The following is a 15,454-nucleotide window of genomic DNA, read 5'->3' as shown; positions in this document are numbered from 1 at the left end:
CTCAAATGCTCCCTGTTCCCTGTTGCTCGGCTGAGATAAGCACTAACTGGGCCCTAATCTGCTTCTTGACCCGAGTCCGGAGCGACGCCCGTTTCGAGGACTCTAACGTCCTGCAGGATCCTCGGACCTTCAAGAGAGGGATTTGTAGTTCCTGACAAATGTTGGATCCCAGTCAATAGTGCGCGCAGTATATGTCGAATACTCTCCTATAAGCCTAATGCCGTTTGCATATAAAGATGGTTCGAAGGCAACAGAAGAGCAGTCGACCAGTCCCTGTAGCACTCCTCGCGGTACAAGATGCAACTCACCACGGCCATTCTCCTGATTGCTGGCTTGTGCACCTCAGTCCATAGTCAGGGCTTTGCGGACGATTGTACCGATATCTATCTCAAGGAAAACTGGCTGGTGGGCACTTGTCCGACCAGCGACGGGAGTGGGACGATCACCAGCAGTGTCTACCTCCCCAACAAGATCACCAACAGCGAAGCCACATTAGCGGTATGTTTCTCCTCTTCTTGTTGTTTAAGATCCCGGTCATCAGAGCTTAGTATTGACTGCTCAATTCTAGTGGAAAACCGAGTAAGTTTCTCGTCCTGCCCCCTGAGTCGGAGTCGAGTATTGAGTGCCGTAGTGGTGCGTATTCGCAGTCCTGCAGCGAATGCATCCTGCTCGGTGAGGGAGCGACTCTGCAATGCTACTGCAAGTCCACCTACGCTGCGAACAGCAAGAACACGACCTTGAACCTGGGTAAGAGGTCGTCCTCCCCTGAAAATCACACCGTACTGACATTGCCGCAGAGGAGCACATCGCCAACTACGATGGACATCTGCTCTCCAACCTGACCGGCAGCGTCACCTCCATTCCGGCGGACTCGTCCTGGCCGATCCCCTCCGACTTTGAGGTGCAGCTGCAGGTGTCCAGCTTGAATAACAACTGTTCGACAATCGGTGGGTACCTGACCCTGAACGAACCGCAGGACTGCTACTATCTGAACCTGGGGGTGGAGTACTACTGGTACGCGGCGACGACGGTGAACAACCTGGGGTGGAAGATTGTGGCGTACCACGATAGTACCTGCAGCGGGGATGCGGTGGGCACGTTCACTCCGGAGAATGTGGACACTTGCCTCAGCTTTGAGGATGGAGTGTCGGGCTTCGCCGTGATTCCGCTGTGGAATGCCGACTGATGGCTGATGGCTGATTGCTGATTCAGCACTTGGTCAATGTTTGATGTGTTTGATCTGTTTGCTGTATTTGATGTGTTTGTTGTTTGCGCAGGTCGGAGCGGGTTGGAGCGGGTTGGAGCGGGTCGGAGAAAGAACAAGTCCGAGTCAGGCTGAGCAAATGTTGCAAACATGCCTCCGGCTCTTTCTCCCCCGCTCGCTCGTGGATTCTGAACAACCTCGACTTCTTCATGTAACTAACTATCAAAATATTCTTTCATTCGTGATGAATCGCTTAGCTAAATCATCTCGTACATTTCTTTGCTAACCGCAATCAAATCAATACTCGACATGCTTCATCCACCCCTCCATGACTGCAGCGCACCCTGTCGGTGGGGCAAGGAGCCTGGACGTGGGCCTGTGCACTGCCCAAATCCATGGCTGCAATTTGCAGACTCTAATTAAAGCAGTTTGGGTGCCTGCTTGCCTAGGTTTCCAGCCACTGATAGTCCCCTTTTGCGAAGACTAGTGCCCTTCAAGGTTCCCTCGTGTTCACAATTGGTGAGGCTGACTCCATTTTCAGGGTCTTGCCGAGCCTCAATACGAGATGGTGCTTAAAAAGGGGTTCAGCCGCTGAAGATTCATCCATGCCTTTGCGACAGTGACCTAAATCGTCGGTCGACAATGTCCAACTCGAATTCTGCCTGTATAGAATGACTGCCCACGACCGCATCCAGTGGCTGGATGGCCTCCGTGGCATCGCAGCGGCGATTGTGGCCTTTGACCACTACTTCATGAGCGATGTCTGGCACCCTTTCGTCTCCTTCTGGGCCGATCCCCCCGAGACCAACCGGCACTTGGTGCAGCTGCCTCCCATCCGCATTCTTTTCTCCGCCCATTCGATGGTGACTCTGTTCATGGTGATTTCCGGCTTTGCCATCTCCGTCGGTCTGCTCAAAGCCCGCCACAGCCCGCAGTTTCTGCCGCGAGTGACCTCCGCCATCGTCCGGCGCCTCTTTCGCATCTATCTGCCGGTATTGGTCCTGGCCACTCTGAGCCAGGTCCTATTCTTTTTCGATCTGTATCACTGGACGTTCGATGACGGGTTTCTCGATGGACTCCAACCCTGGACCAATCCGTGGGCCCACATCAGATGGCTGTGTGGCTACATGGCCGATAGCATCAATGTCATCGCATTTGAGTATCGCGGTGGTCTGAACGGCCAACTGTGGACCATGCCGCTCGAATTCCGGGGATCCAACGTGGTGTATCTCTTGACCGTTGGGCTGTCGGCATGGCGTCCCAAGCTCCGACTCTGGGCACTGCCACTCCTGGCTGGATTCTTCCTATGGGCTGGCAACTGGGACATCTTCGGATTCATCTGGGGCCTGTGGCTGGCGGAGCGGGCGATCAACACTACGCCTGTGGCGAACGCGATGGCAGATGACGACCACGACGACGAGGAGAAGCTGTCCCGCCCGTCCTGTACCACCACGCGATGCAGGATCCGATCCTCGCTACGAGAGCTTTTCACTCTTTCCCGAATGATCACCCTTCTCAGTTTTGTGGTCGGATACTATCTCCTCTGTCTTGGCAGCGACGGCCAGCTGCCCCCGGGCTACCAGTTCCTCGCTACCGTCCAGCCTGCAAAGTGGAAGGACCGGTGGGAGATCTACCAATGGTGCTGGAAGTCCGTGGGCGCCGCGTGCCTGGTGTATGCGATCGCCCAGTCCCCGTGGCTGCAATGGCCCCTCAACACTCGCCTCGTGCAGTATCTGGGCAAGATCTCGTTCTCGCTGTATCTGCTCCATGAGACCATCTATCAATTGTGGCGCAATCCCCTGCGAGACTTTGTGTATCTGATGGCGAGCGGGAACCCATACCTGACTAGTGCGGAGGCCCTGCGAGATGATCCATTTGCCTTTCATGTGGCCTGGTGGGGGTCTGGGATTGTTTTGGGGGGGGTAGTTATTCTTGCGTCGCATTACTACACTCTCTATGTGGACAATAAGTGTGTGTGGCTGGCGAAGAGGTTAGAGCGATTGTTTACATCATGATTTTGTACCGTACCTCGAGTCCCCCACGTACCTGCCGAACACCTCACACCTTCCCACCTGTTGGCGTATGTGGCCTTGGATCGCTGGGTCGTATATCGTATGGAGTGTAAAATACTCCAGTAGCCGTAGCTAGTTTCTTCTACTCCTGATTAATATAAATCCAAGGCCTCGGTTCTTTATCCCCTGTAGCTGTCCATTCAGAACCACCAAACTCCGATATCTAATATATATTTCCACCACCATCACTGAATCAACAAGAACGCTTATTTTCTTCCGGGGAAGCGTTCCATTTTCACTAGAAGAGCTAAACTTTGATTTACTAGACTTTGTCTAGAAGACAACAGGAAGTATTTCAGTTTCAGCAAATTCACTCTAGTCAGTTCAATGCTGCAGAGCCGTCGAAAGCCTAAGATATGAGGTTTTTGAAAGAACATTTGACGAGGCCTTATTTCCTTCCGTACGTAGAGAAGTGCTTATAGAGGTACATATGGAGAATTGTTGCTGTCTTATTTATTTGTTCAACAACGGGCTCATTTCACTTACTTACTAGAGACGCGTCGGGGTAACAATAGCGTTATAGGGATTGTCGCCCTAATCTAAAAGATCAAATAGTTCTCTATTGTAAAAAGAGTGAGTTATGTGCATTGTTATATGGAAAAATCTTTACTTTCTATTTTTGGGTATTGTGGGAAATCTGGAAAAACTGGAAACTTTGAATCATGTGAATGATTCTCCAGGATTTCTATGTTGAAGCTAAGCTGAAGAGAACCGTGTTGTGTGGTAGAAGTGGTGGACAAGTGGTACGGAGTACGGAGGACAATATGCTGTTCGGCAGATGTGTGGAGGACTGTAAGCCAGAAGTGGGCCCGGCTTGAAGCTACTGCATGATTTTATGTAACAACGCACAAAGTTGCTTACGCTGCTAGCCCGAAGAAGCATAACAAGAGTGTACAACCCAGCCACCGCCCCACACCTAGAGCTTTATACCCCGAGGGCAGATCTATGACTTCAAGGTTCCAAGTTGGCGCTGACCGTTCATCGGTTGTTGGCTGAGGCCGAAATAGCCGTTGACAAACGTGGAGCTTTTGTCTCGGGCTTGCTCTGGCTCGCTCTGGCTTGCTCTGGCTTTGGTGGATGCCTGGCCTGCTAAGGTATAGAAAGAATTACTCCCCCGTATCCCATTCCATCCCCCGCCTGGCTTACCTTCCTGCATTGCCAGGCTCACTAGTTCCAACTCCCTCCCATATTGTTCCTCCACCGTTTGCTTTCTCTGTTGAATCCAATCTTGAGTCGCACAGGATCTCGATTCACACACCACCAAGATGCTTGGCGACAGTCTCTTCAGCTGGTTTTCTTTTTCGAAGCAGGAGCCCACTAACAGCGCTACCTGGGATGCAACCACAGCCTCCATCCAGAACCACCAGTTCACCAGCCCTAACCCTCCCTCCACCGAAAGTGTGGTTACTGAGCAGCCTGTACGCACATCGCCTTGTTGATTCTACTCCGAGCAGCCGGGCCGCTTGTTGTTCTGGAACCACGTGGCTAATCCGGGCTTCGCAATGTAGGATTTGCAGGAGAACATGACGCTACGCGGTGGTGACTCTGGTGATGTATGCTGTGGCATGTAAGTCAATGAGTCCAGGCAAGGAGCTAAGTGGCTACATTCTCAAAAAGCTAGACCTTTCTGACTTCGTCAGCTGCGCCGGTATTCTCTGCTTCGAATGCTGCTGCTAGTTGAATGCACAAGTGATGGCATGATTCTCCGCCTTGACGATGATCGCGAGATGATCATAGCGCACATGGCGAAGACCACGCAATCGTGCTCAAGGGGCACATCCAACCTCCATTGCCGGTTCAGCCCCAAGGAAGCAACCCTGATTTGGCGTTACTCTGTGGCCGTCACTCACCCAATCGGAGATTCTCGGTTTATCCCCTAGATTACCTACTTTCCATTCCTGCCTCATCATGTTCATTTGTGCCTTAACCATTGTATCTCAACCTCACGCTGTCGCCACAGGGTGGAGTGGAGCGCCTTATGAAAAGACCCTGTAGTCCAGCAGTTCGATTAGTTCTTGTGCGTATCTTTTCCCTGATGCATGAGTGCTCTCTTGTCGTAGCAAGGTATCCGAGTCCCGAGCAGCGGTGCTTGCATAGTGCTCGGTCTGTCGTCGCCTAAGATTCAACACAGGCAGCTTGGATCCCATGACCCTGGTCTCCAAAAGCACATCATTCACGTGTACGGGAAGAGGATTGGGCGGCCTCTATACAGCAGGAAAGACCGCCATATTCGACTGAGAATGTATTTTCAATGCCGAAGAGCTCGTGCTCCTCTTCTGCTACTGCACACAAGTCTTCTGGTGTGGCTGCACTCGACATGAACTCGTCCAGCCGGGACAAGTTTGTCTATTGCTTAATCAGGTTCCGACACATCCGGCTTTTCTCCTTTTTGAAGAGGTTTCTGCCTGGTGGGAGACCCACCATGTGTGGGTTGTAGCAATCTCCAGGTGGTCTCTGCTGCTTGGATGTGGGTTCGTGACAGGTTGAATAGAGAATAATGAATATGCATTTCGACTTGTTCGCCATCTATGCTATGCTGCTACAAGGCACTACCGACCCTACGAGGGGAAAGATCTCCAATGATCAATATCGGTCGTGAAGAAGGATTCGAGCTCTGACTGAAAGTGTCCTTGATATTCTCTTCGTTCAAACCCTAATGTTTCTTGACCACGGCTGCGAGTCAGGTAACCATTACTCCGGTCCACGGTGATTGAACAGGTCCCGTTTATCAAACCCTCTTGCTTCTGGGGGATTTATAATCAACGACGCAGAGGAAATACACACTTTGGTCCTGCGTTATTTACTGCCATGGATGATTCAGAGTTTTCAATCAGTAATGGTTGTCCGATTCAGGGTCTACAGGCCACATCTAGGCCGCCAACATTCTATGCCCGGGTAGTGGGGGCAATTCGAGACAGGGTCTTCACGCGGATCCACCTCTGTTAAGACATCAATATATCCGCGAGGACCCTGCGGCTCAATGACAAGACTTTGCCTCAACAGTCAAAGTCACCTATTGTTATTGTTGTAAGCCAGCCCTGATAGGTGGCTGGGCTTGTACACGTACTATTGGCGTTCGCCAACTAGCTGAAAACCATGTATACATTAACGGAAATCCAATAAGAAGCCATTCAGCTACTAGACATGAGAGACGTGTAGGTATTCACTGGAATGTCTGGAACCAAGTAATGATAAGAATAGATGCATATCATACATTGAGTGTCACCTTCCTTGTACTGTACAAGCATAACTTCCTACTATGTAATGCTGGGTCAAACGGAGTTGTCTCTGAATGGGGAAACAGTTTCCGTATCCAAAAGATCTCAGTGGGTCTCGATTGGCTATGATTTAGTGATTGCAGGCTCAGAGACTCTGCACATCGAATGATCCGACTCCAAGGTTCTCGAATACCCTCCACGGCGACCAGGTGTGAGGTTGTATTCATCAAATGTATTGTCCAGAGCGACTTGGGGACACCGAGAAGGTACTCACTTTGGGGTTGATGAGGGAGGTATAAAGAGGTGCTTGTAGCACCACCTTCAATCCTACTTCACCATCATCATCAACCGCATCATCTGAATTCCAAAGCCCCAAAACTTCAAGACCTTTTACAGATCTCTTTCCCTCGACCATCAACATGAAGTTCACTTCCGTTATCGCTACCGCCATTCTTGGCTACTCTGCTGCCTTCGCTGCTCCCTCCAAGTGGGACGACGCCGATGCCACCACCGGAACCCTGACGGTCACCGACGCTAAGATTGACATCAGCGCCGACAACAAGGTGACCGATGTCACCTTCAAGCTGGCGGATGGCGACAAGCATGTGAGCTGCACGGCTCAGAACCCCAAGCTCACCTACCTGTCCACTGCCGCCACTGCTTGCAGCGACAGCAAGTACCTGTTCAACCTCATTGATTCCGGTCTCTCGAGCTTTGAGGTTGCTATCATGTACTCGTACGGCGATCTGTAAGTACCAGCCTAGCCTTGAGTCTACCTGTCCTGATAGTCATACACAAACCAAATGAGACCCAAAAATCAACGACTAATGAATGTGACAGGGGCTCTGGCGAGTACTCGCCTGGACAGTGGGGCGTCGGTAACCTCTTCCTCAACTGCAAGAGCAACGGCAGCGGCCGCGTCTGCACCGCTTCTGCCCCTACCACCGTTTACATCTCTGAACAGTAAATGGCCAGAAGACGGCTGCTATCGAATTCAAATCCGACGGAGTGGGGGCTTGTTGTGAATATCGGTGTGGGGGGATCCCGTTGGTTCTTTTCACATCTACAATGGTCCGCATCTGTCTACTTGTGACTTACTCCTTTCATTCGTTTCTCCTCTTGGCAATTAGTTTAGGAATCTGGTCCTCTGTCTCGATTGATACAGTTGTGCTGAAATAAAATCCTGTCCACTCCATTCTTGCAAAACCAAGTGACTAGGTCCCTCCAGAGCATGCTTCTTGAACAACAGCGTAGACAACTATCATTTCCATCAGGGTGAGATGATTACAACCTAAGTCAACGATTTCAAACACTACTCAGATATCCCTAAGTAGAGCCCGGCCCTCGAACTCGTCCCTTCAGCACGACAGCCACACTTAACAAACTCCCTCCTCCAGACGGCGCTGTCTCCTACTGCGCCGTTCCTACAATGTTGTTGAAGGTAGCATAGTTCACCGTCGAATCCGGCAGACTCTCCTTCTTCTCGGTACAAGTGACGGAGATATCCAGCGGGCCCTTGCTCCATTTTCCGAGCAGACTCTTGCTGCCCGAGAGCTTGGGTGGCACGACAAGCTGGTAGGTGTGGGCGTCGCCGTCGATCTTGGAGACGCGGACAGTTTCGGCGGGGTCCCAGGTGCTCTTCTCCGCCTTGATGTAGGCGTCGATCTTGTCCTTCTTGTACCAGATCTCGCCCTCATTGCCGTATGTCTTGGGGATCCAGGCCTTGGTCGCCGCGGCGAACTTGGTCTTGTCGGCGTAGATGACGCAGTACCTTTCCTTAATCAGTGATGGTCGTATAAAGGGTAAGGGGGAGGTATTGCTTACCAGTCGGTGGCGGAACCAGCCCATCCTCCGCGGTTGGCGGTCAGATAAGTGCCCTCGCCCAGCTGGATGTTGGCGCGGTTGCTCTCATAGGTGAGGGTGCCGGCTTTGTTGTACTTAGCGGCTTGGTCCTGAGGGGATTGTCAGGATCAAATTATAAAGAGTGTGGATGAATATAGGCCTTGAAGCGTCGTACTTTGCTCACAGTGCGGTAGCCGATGATGATGTTCGACGCACGCTCCTGCAGGGCTCGCTCCTCCACTGCGGCGGGAGCGGCAGTCACGGAGCTGGCCACGGTCAGGGCGACGGCGAGAACGCTTCCGATCGAGAGCTTCATGTTGAATTTGAGTAAAGTCTAGAAAAGCTGATTGACAGAGTGGAATGAAAGAGTGACGGTGATCCACACAGTGGAGCTGTAAAGGAGTGACTGTGATGCTAGAAGCCGAGAGATGAGATGAATGTGTGATGGATTGAACCTCAACCGAGACGTATCTGGCCGTCTTTATATCCCTGTTGCACAGCACGACTTGGCGTCTGCAGTTGTAGCTCCGTTGAGGTTTGTATCCGGTGCAGCAGAATGTCTCTCAAACGGCCCCGGAGGATTGGGGGCCAACGACCCTTCGGCCCCCGATAGCTGCATCGGCGCGCCTTCAGGGCAGATTCCGGCTGTGCAAACCGTCTTCCGCGCTGACAGGGTCCAACTTGTTTATGCAAGGGGCCACGCTTGCCCTGCCTTGAGTCTCAGCCCTGCGCGAATGATGCTCTTGCTGCAAGGTGCCTCGGATGCAGTGGTCTGGCAGGAGAGTTGGTCGAGTTGTATCATGCTTGCTGGAAGCGCGAGTGAGAGATCTCGCTCAATTCCGGCTCCCAGTCATCTTTCTCGTCTACACAGCTCAGGGCTCTTTTGGATTGTGTTGACTTTGAGGCGAGGTACGCAGGCTGTCGAGTGGTAAGGCCAGTCAGTAGCTTGGGGCTAGTCCCCAAGACCTTGGCGGATGGTGATCTCGGTTCAAGCCAAGCCATCAGGGTCTTTTCAAGCTCGTATCCGGAGTAATTCAGGTAGTCACATTCGCATTTGAGGTGAAAGTAGCATGAAGGAAGGATGATGATCAATTCACCCACAATCACCCTTTAGGCACAGGCTGGAAACATCCCCGTCCCAATCTGGCTAGCCTGTCAGCCTTACTGCCGCCGCCTGAGGCATCTACGCGGTGGTGCAGGCCATGAAGCACGTGATTCGGACTTAGTGGAAGACTAACGCCGGGCCGGGGCCGGATCTCTCTTCAATCTGACTAAATCATCACCACAACACCTCCCCGTATCTTTCAACCCAGCTGCATCACATCACGTACATGGACTCTCCTTCACCCCAGTCCTTACGGCGAAACGGTCGACGGCAAGCCTGCGAGCCATGTCGCAAGCTCAAGACGCGATGCGACCACGGGTGGCCCAATTGCGGCCGTTGCACCGCCAAGAACATCGCCTGTGTGTATCTGGTCGCCCCAATGACCAAGACATTTCGCCCCTTTCACCGTGGCCCTGATCCCATTCAAGCGAGGTCGCGGAATGCTTCCTCCGTGTCACTGCGAGTATTGTCTGGTCCGGTGCTGGTCCCCTTGAGCGTGGAAGCTAAACGTCTAGCTACAGAGCCACTTCGAACTCGTCGCCTGAGGCCACCAGTCGCGATGCCTTGCCCGCTCAGCCAGTCGTCGTCAACACCCCCTCGATGGAGAGTACCGGCTTTCTGGGCCCCACGAGCTACCGATACCTTCTGAGGGAGAGTCAAGGCACCTCCGATTCGTCTTCAGAGTTGGGAAAGTACACTATTGAACCCAGACAGCTTGAGCTGGGGTTGCGGATCCTGGACTTCTTCGGTCGAGAGTCCCGCCTCCTGAAGTGTCTGACTGAGCACATCTATGGGCTGAGTCGGATGCCCATCATCCCACGAACAGTCATGCTGCCCGCGCTGAGCCACCTCTGGGATATCTGGGACCAGCACTCCATGGGCGAGGATGCTGCCCGTCTGCGCATGGTGGTTCAGATCTTCGAAAACACTTACAAACCCCTCACCACCTCCCATAAGATGAGAGCGCCTGATCTGTGCCAGGCTATTACTGGAGTAAATCTTCGGTGGGAGCTGATAGGCGCCGTCATTACGCTCGCGAGTTTGGCATTGATCCATATCCCTGAGCACACGGTAACACTGATCGACGCGCAGCAGCGCGGGAAGAGTGAGATTCTGCCTCAGGTCCTGGAGATCACCGAACACCTGTCGCTTCTGACCGACGCCCTGCCGCTCGTCAACGAATTACTCGTATCCCTCAAGTACTACCAGATGCTGCTTGCTGTCAGTCGATTTGGCGATTCCAGTCAGTTCCCCGGCTCTGGCATGACACCGACAACATGTGGCTAATACGGACATAGGTCGCAGGCTGTATTCGTCGCTGGGAGAGCTATGTTCCTGTATATATGCGACCGGCATGCATCGAAATGATGTCCCGCGGGAGCAAGCGCCAGTCTTTGTTCATCAATGGCGCAGGGCATGTCTTGCAGTGGTGTACACCATGGATAAAACCATCGCGACGGCCCTCGGTCGCCCGCCACTGATGAATCGGCACTATTGCATATTGGAACCTCCGCTGGATCTTGATGAGGATCCCGACCCCGACGAACACGAGTCAAGCCTTCGATCGATCGACAAACACGGGTGGAATGTAGATAGAAAGCATCGACCCGCGACAACCATACGGCTACGGCTTCTACTTGCCAAGATCCGCGAGGAAATCTTGGAGCTGCATCTGGGGGTGACTGGCGCCAATCTGGTCAGACAAGCTGAGTACGTTCGGCGAAGCACTTGCTGGGTTAGACAGACGACTGATTTTCGCTTAGAGATGTGTTGCAGAGGCTGGCGGTCATGTGGGATACCTGTCCAAGCCATATGAAGTACTCGGTGGACATGTGGCATGCCCCCACTTCGATGCACAGCCATCAACTTCTGGTCCTCCTTACGCTCAATCTAGATTATCTACATTCAATCTTCTTGTTGCATCGGCTCATCTCAGGAGACCGGTCCACGAATGTTTTCATCGTGGCCAAGGACATTCTAAGCACCATCCTGGTGATCAACGACGAACGCGAGCGACTCCGAGAGATTCGGAACGACTTCACCCATCTGGTATGCCTCTCGCCGCTAGCCTTCCAGCAAGATGCAACCGAACACTAACCAGAGGAACAGTTCCTTCAATACGGCCTTCCAAGTGTCCAGCTCCTCTGCACCGAAATGCTGCACCGCTCGTCGACCTCCCCTCTGACGGGTGTTCCGGGCTTCTCTCGGGCAGAGCTGATCCGGGAATTGACGGTGTATGTCTCCTGCCTCAGTTGGGTGGCCCGACCGGGAAGTGGGAACTTCGAGTTCTGCAAACAAGTCAAGGCCAAGTTCACGCGGATCCTGGATGAGATTATTGATCCTAGCTATGGTACATCGAGGGAATCGATTGCACCGAGTGAGACGGCGAGTGCACCTGCAGGAGCGAGCGGTGTTCCAGACTTGCTCGATCCGGTCCACAACTTCAATACCTTGCTGGACTGGGACATTGACAGTTTCTGGGATCCGCGCCTGGACATTTTCTGCGGGTCTGTTTTCTAGTCCAGATATGCGCGTAATGCATCGCTCCTTGGACTTCAAGCCGAGGTCAACGGTTCTCCGACTCTCCGATCAATCCCCGCTCCTGCCACGTGACCCTCTTGCTTCCCCTCACTCTCCGCAGCTGATCTTCATGAAGTTTCAGAAAGATCCTTGGTCTATCACCACCACCATGGCAAAATCTCGCGTACTTCTGTTAGGTAGTGGAGGCATTGGCACCATTGCTGCCCTCAATCTGGAATGCGGTGGCCAAGCCGAAGTCACCGCCATTCTTCGGTCCAATTTCCAGACTGTCACCGATCGGGGATTTGAGATCCTTTCCTGTGACCATGGCCACATCCGCAACTGGCGTCCAACCTCCGGTATATAGAGTGACCAACCTAGATCCCTCGATGCCGATACAATACTGATCCTATACCCAGTCGTCAACGCGGTCCCCGTGATCGGTTCCGCCGATGTGGCGCCGTATAACTACATCGTCTGCACCACCAAGAACATCCCCGATATCGGCCCCTCCATCTGCGACATCATCGCTCCGGCAGTGACGCCCGCGCAGACCGTCATCGTCCTCATCCAGAACGGGCTGAATATCGAAAAGCTGTTCGCCGAACGCTTTCCGGAGAACATCATCCTCTCGGGAATCAGCCGCAACGATGCGCACGAAATAGCCCCGGGTCTGATCGAACAAATTGATCATGACAACCTGCAGATCGGCGCCTTCTGTGGTCCTTTGGACAGTCGCGGTGCCCAAACAAACGCAGCGACTCACTTCGTGGAAATCTACAGCGCCGGAGGCAAGACCAACTGCTATCACGAACCGAACGTGCAGCGAGAGCGGTGGCGCAAGCTGGTCTACAACGCGGCCTTCAATCCCATCTCCGCGCTGACGGGACTGAGCACCGGTGACCTCCAGATTGCTGGCAACGCACTGGATACGTTGCTAATTCCTGCGATGACCGAGGTTCTGACGGTCGCACATGCAGCCGGCATTGACCTCCCTGAAGAGACCATCGCCACCACACTCGCGAAGAACCCTCCAGAGAGGAAAATCTTTCCCAGCATGCAGAAGGATATAACAAAAGTGAGTCACCATCAAGCCTGCAATGAAAGTATACATCAACTCATGTTTTCCAGGGCAACTTCCTGGAGCACGAAGTGATCATGGGCGAGGTGATTCGCGAGGCACAGAGCAGGGGGATCGCCACACCCATCCTGTCCACCCTTTACCAGTTGTGTGCCTGTGTTCAGTGGAGAATACAAGCCACCGAGCCAGCGACTAGGCAGAACTAGGAATGTGGGCGTCGAAGGATTTTCATGGATGATCGCAATAAATAAACCTGCTGCCCGGTCGCAACGGGCCGCGCCCGAAGCTCCGTAGCCAAGACAGCTCATTTTCCATTCACGGGTAGCAGACAACCATATCATTTCTGGATCTCGTTCCTATGGCAGATCAAGCCCTATAATATGTACAGTATTGTGAATAATCAATGCCCCCGAATCAGGTCGCCCGCGCGTTCAGCCACTGCATAAACGGTAGCCTGGATATTCCCCGCCGGTTCTAGGGGGAATATACTGGCATCGACCACGCGCAGGTTCCGCGTACCGTGAACTTTCAGCTGGGAGTCGACCACACCTCCCAGTTCTGCCGGCATCATGGCGCAGGTGCCTGCCGGATGGAAGCAGGTGTATAGGCGCTCCTTGACCACCTCTTTGGTCTTCTCAAGGTCGCTGTAATCGACGACCCCCTGGGGAATCCGAGACTGGGGCTTCAGCATGCTCGCAAGCGGCTCCGTCGCGACGATCTGATCCAGGAACTGGACGTGTCGTGCTAGAATTTCGAGATCCAGCGGGTGGGAGAGGTAGTTGGGGTCGAAGACGGGCTTGTCCTCCACGTTTGCGGAACAGATGTGCACCGAGCCACGCGAAAAGGGGTGGTTGTGCAGGACCATGACGGTGAGATAGTTGCCCGGCAGCGACTTGGCCAGGACGTCAGCGAGCGTGGTGACGCCGGGGAGCATGTGCGTCTGAATCGGCATGAGCATGTACTGCGAGGAGGCGTTGTGACCGGCCTGGAGCAGCTCCCGCTGCAGCGCGAATTGCTTCTGCAGTGCGGGCAGGAGATCCGCCGCCTGGTGATCGAGGTGCTTGGAAAGCAACTCGTCGACTTTGTCACGCGAGAGCTGGCCCTCGTGGTCGACCATTGGCAAATATGCCATGCTGATGGGCATGCCGGACATGGGGCCTCCGCGCGTTTGCTCGTAGAGCTGGACCAGCGACTGTACTACGTTGGGATCCCGCATGATATCGCCGGACACTTGGTCGTCTGCTACTTCAAAGTTGATACTCGCCAAACAGTGATCCTGCAAATTCTCTCCCACGCCAGGACGCTCGAGGACGACTGGAATGTCGTGCTTCTCCAGCAACTCCCGCTGGCCGATGCCGGACAACTCCAGCAGCTGGGGAGTATTCAAACTCCCTGCACAAAGAATGACTTCTCGTGCAGCCGCAATCTCCCGACGCTCACCGTCCTTGGATCTAACCTGCACACCGGTTGCGATTACTTCGCCGTCCACCTCTGCCAGCAACACCCTCTCCACCACCGTCTCCGTCAACAACTCCAAATTCGGCCGCTGCGCTACCTCCGGTGAGTAGTACGCCGCCGCATACCCACGCTGGCCGGTCTTCCCATCAACCGTCAACGGTGCGGTGAAAGCGCCAATTTTGCGACCGGCGATGGGATCCGCATCTGTGCACCAGCCCAACCGGGCAAAGGCCTCATCCCAGGCCTGGTTGAATGGCCCGTAGACATCCGGCAGTGTGATGGGAACCGGCCCGCTGGTACCCTGATTCTCCGGACTCATGTAGCGCTCCAGCGACAGCAAGGTCGACGTCGCCTCTGAGGGGGGCGTGTAAGTGTGAAATTTGCGGAGGTAGGGCGCCATGTCCTCGGGGCCCCAGCCCTCGTTGCCCAGCGACTTCCAGGCAGCGAAGTTGCTTTCGGAGGGGTACATCACCACCGAAAAGTTCATGGCTGAGGTGCCCCCTACTACCCGGCCGCGCGGCTGGGCGATCTGCCGGTTGTTCACATGGACCTGTGAACTGTCAGTACGCATACATTACAGTGCGAAGCAGAGAACGAGTACTGCTACACACCTGCGGCTCGCTCATATAATCCCAGTCGAAGTCAGGGTTCCCATACAACGTGCTCAGAAATCCCGGGGTCTCGATGCGCGGATCACCCATGCGGTTGGCCCCGGCCTCAATCAAAAGCACGTTGACGTCGGCGTCCTCAGTGAGTCGGGAGGCGAGCACCAGCCCGCTCGTCCCCGCTCCGACAATCACGTAGTCAAAGGATTTAGCGGCAGTCATTCTTGTCGAGAAGTCGGATTGGGATTTATCTGGCAGGAAAGCCCGAGGGAAAGGAACCGCTGCAGGGGAAGGGGCATGAAATACTGCTAAGTCGCCGAGACTAAGGGGCGAACGAAGCCCGAGCAGG

General features: G+C 53.8%; 8 protein-coding genes across 8 annotated transcripts; 6 read left to right on the top strand and 2 right to left on the bottom strand.

Annotated features, from left to right (window-relative positions):
• Positions 1-297: 297 nt before the first annotated feature.
• BO86DRAFT_455926 (CVNH domain-containing protein) lies at positions 298-1,186 on the top strand (the record flags this gene model as incomplete). The annotated part of the gene is made up of 4 exons (XM_025677140.1): positions 298-498; positions 569-579; positions 656-747; positions 798-1,186. The coding sequence occupies 4 exons, from the start codon at positions 298-300 to the stop codon at positions 1,184-1,186; spliced, it is 693 nt and encodes a 230-aa protein (XP_025528352.1).
• Positions 1,187-1,396: 210 nt separating this feature from the next.
• BO86DRAFT_388888 (acyltransferase family protein) lies at positions 1,397-3,381 on the top strand. Its single transcript, XM_025671978.1, has one exon. The coding sequence runs from the start codon at positions 1,876-1,878 to the stop codon at positions 3,217-3,219; it is 1,344 nt and encodes a 447-aa protein (XP_025528351.1). The 5' UTR covers positions 1,397-1,875; the 3' UTR covers positions 3,220-3,381.
• Positions 3,382-4,541: 1,160 nt separating this feature from the next.
• On the top strand, positions 4,542-5,156 carry BO86DRAFT_399095 (uncharacterized protein; the record flags this gene model as incomplete). Its single annotated transcript, XM_025673601.1, has 3 exons — positions 4,542-4,694; positions 4,785-4,829; positions 4,917-5,156. The coding sequence occupies 3 exons, from the start codon at positions 4,542-4,544 to the stop codon at positions 5,154-5,156; spliced, it is 438 nt and encodes a 145-aa protein (XP_025528350.1).
• Positions 5,157-6,913: 1,757 nt separating this feature from the next.
• Positions 6,914-7,461, top strand: BO86DRAFT_399094 (uncharacterized protein; the record flags this gene model as incomplete). Its single annotated transcript, XM_025673600.1, has 2 exons — positions 6,914-7,242; positions 7,335-7,461. 2 exons carry the CDS (start codon positions 6,914-6,916, stop codon positions 7,459-7,461), a joined length of 456 nt encoding a protein of 151 aa, XP_025528349.1.
• A 443-nt stretch (positions 7,462-7,904) lies between these two features.
• Positions 7,905-8,888, bottom strand: BO86DRAFT_409471 (uncharacterized protein; the record flags this gene model as incomplete). Its single annotated transcript, XM_025674416.1, has 3 exons — positions 8,512-8,888; positions 8,319-8,446; positions 7,905-8,265 (listed from the first exon to the last, which is right to left on the bottom strand). Exons 1-3 carry the CDS (start codon positions 8,650-8,652, stop codon positions 7,905-7,907), a joined length of 630 nt encoding a protein of 209 aa, XP_025528348.1. The 5' UTR covers positions 8,653-8,888.
• Positions 8,889-10,041: 1,153 nt separating this feature from the next.
• On the top strand, positions 10,042-11,961 carry BO86DRAFT_311862 (fungal specific transcription factor domain-containing protein; the record flags this gene model as incomplete). Its single annotated transcript, XM_025667927.1, has 4 exons — positions 10,042-10,684; positions 10,740-11,151; positions 11,205-11,490; positions 11,551-11,961. 4 exons carry the CDS (start codon positions 10,042-10,044, stop codon positions 11,959-11,961), a joined length of 1,752 nt encoding a protein of 583 aa, XP_025528347.1.
• Positions 11,962-12,130: 169 nt separating this feature from the next.
• Positions 12,131-13,248, top strand: BO86DRAFT_418584 (ketopantoate reductase family protein; the record flags this gene model as incomplete). Its single annotated transcript, XM_025675081.1, has 3 exons — positions 12,131-12,320; positions 12,381-13,039; positions 13,093-13,248. The coding sequence occupies 3 exons, from the start codon at positions 12,131-12,133 to the stop codon at positions 13,246-13,248; spliced, it is 1,005 nt and encodes a 334-aa protein (XP_025528346.1).
• Positions 13,249-13,436: 188 nt separating this feature from the next.
• Positions 13,437-15,327, bottom strand: BO86DRAFT_337880 (GMC family oxidoreductase; the record flags this gene model as incomplete). Its single annotated transcript, XM_025668970.1, has 2 exons — positions 13,437-15,050; positions 15,112-15,327. 2 exons carry the CDS (start codon positions 15,325-15,327, stop codon positions 13,443-13,445), a joined length of 1,824 nt encoding a protein of 607 aa, XP_025528345.1. The 3' UTR covers positions 13,437-13,442.
• Between the last annotated feature and the right edge of the window lie 127 nt (positions 15,328-15,454).

The sequence above is a fragment of the Aspergillus japonicus genome, assembly GCF_003184785.1.
Source record: "Aspergillus japonicus CBS 114.51 unplaced genomic scaffold BO86scaffold_20, whole genome shotgun sequence".
NCBI lineage: Eukaryota > Fungi > Ascomycota > Eurotiomycetes > Eurotiales > Aspergillaceae > Aspergillus > Aspergillus japonicus.
Note: the sequence above shows the minus strand (reverse complement) of the source record. Positions and strands in the feature narration are given on the sequence as shown.

Coding starts and splice junctions, on each gene's coding strand:
- BO86DRAFT_388888 (XM_025671978.1), top strand. CDS start 1,876: ATGACTGCCCACGACCGCATCCAGTGGCTGGATGGCCTCCGTGGCATC.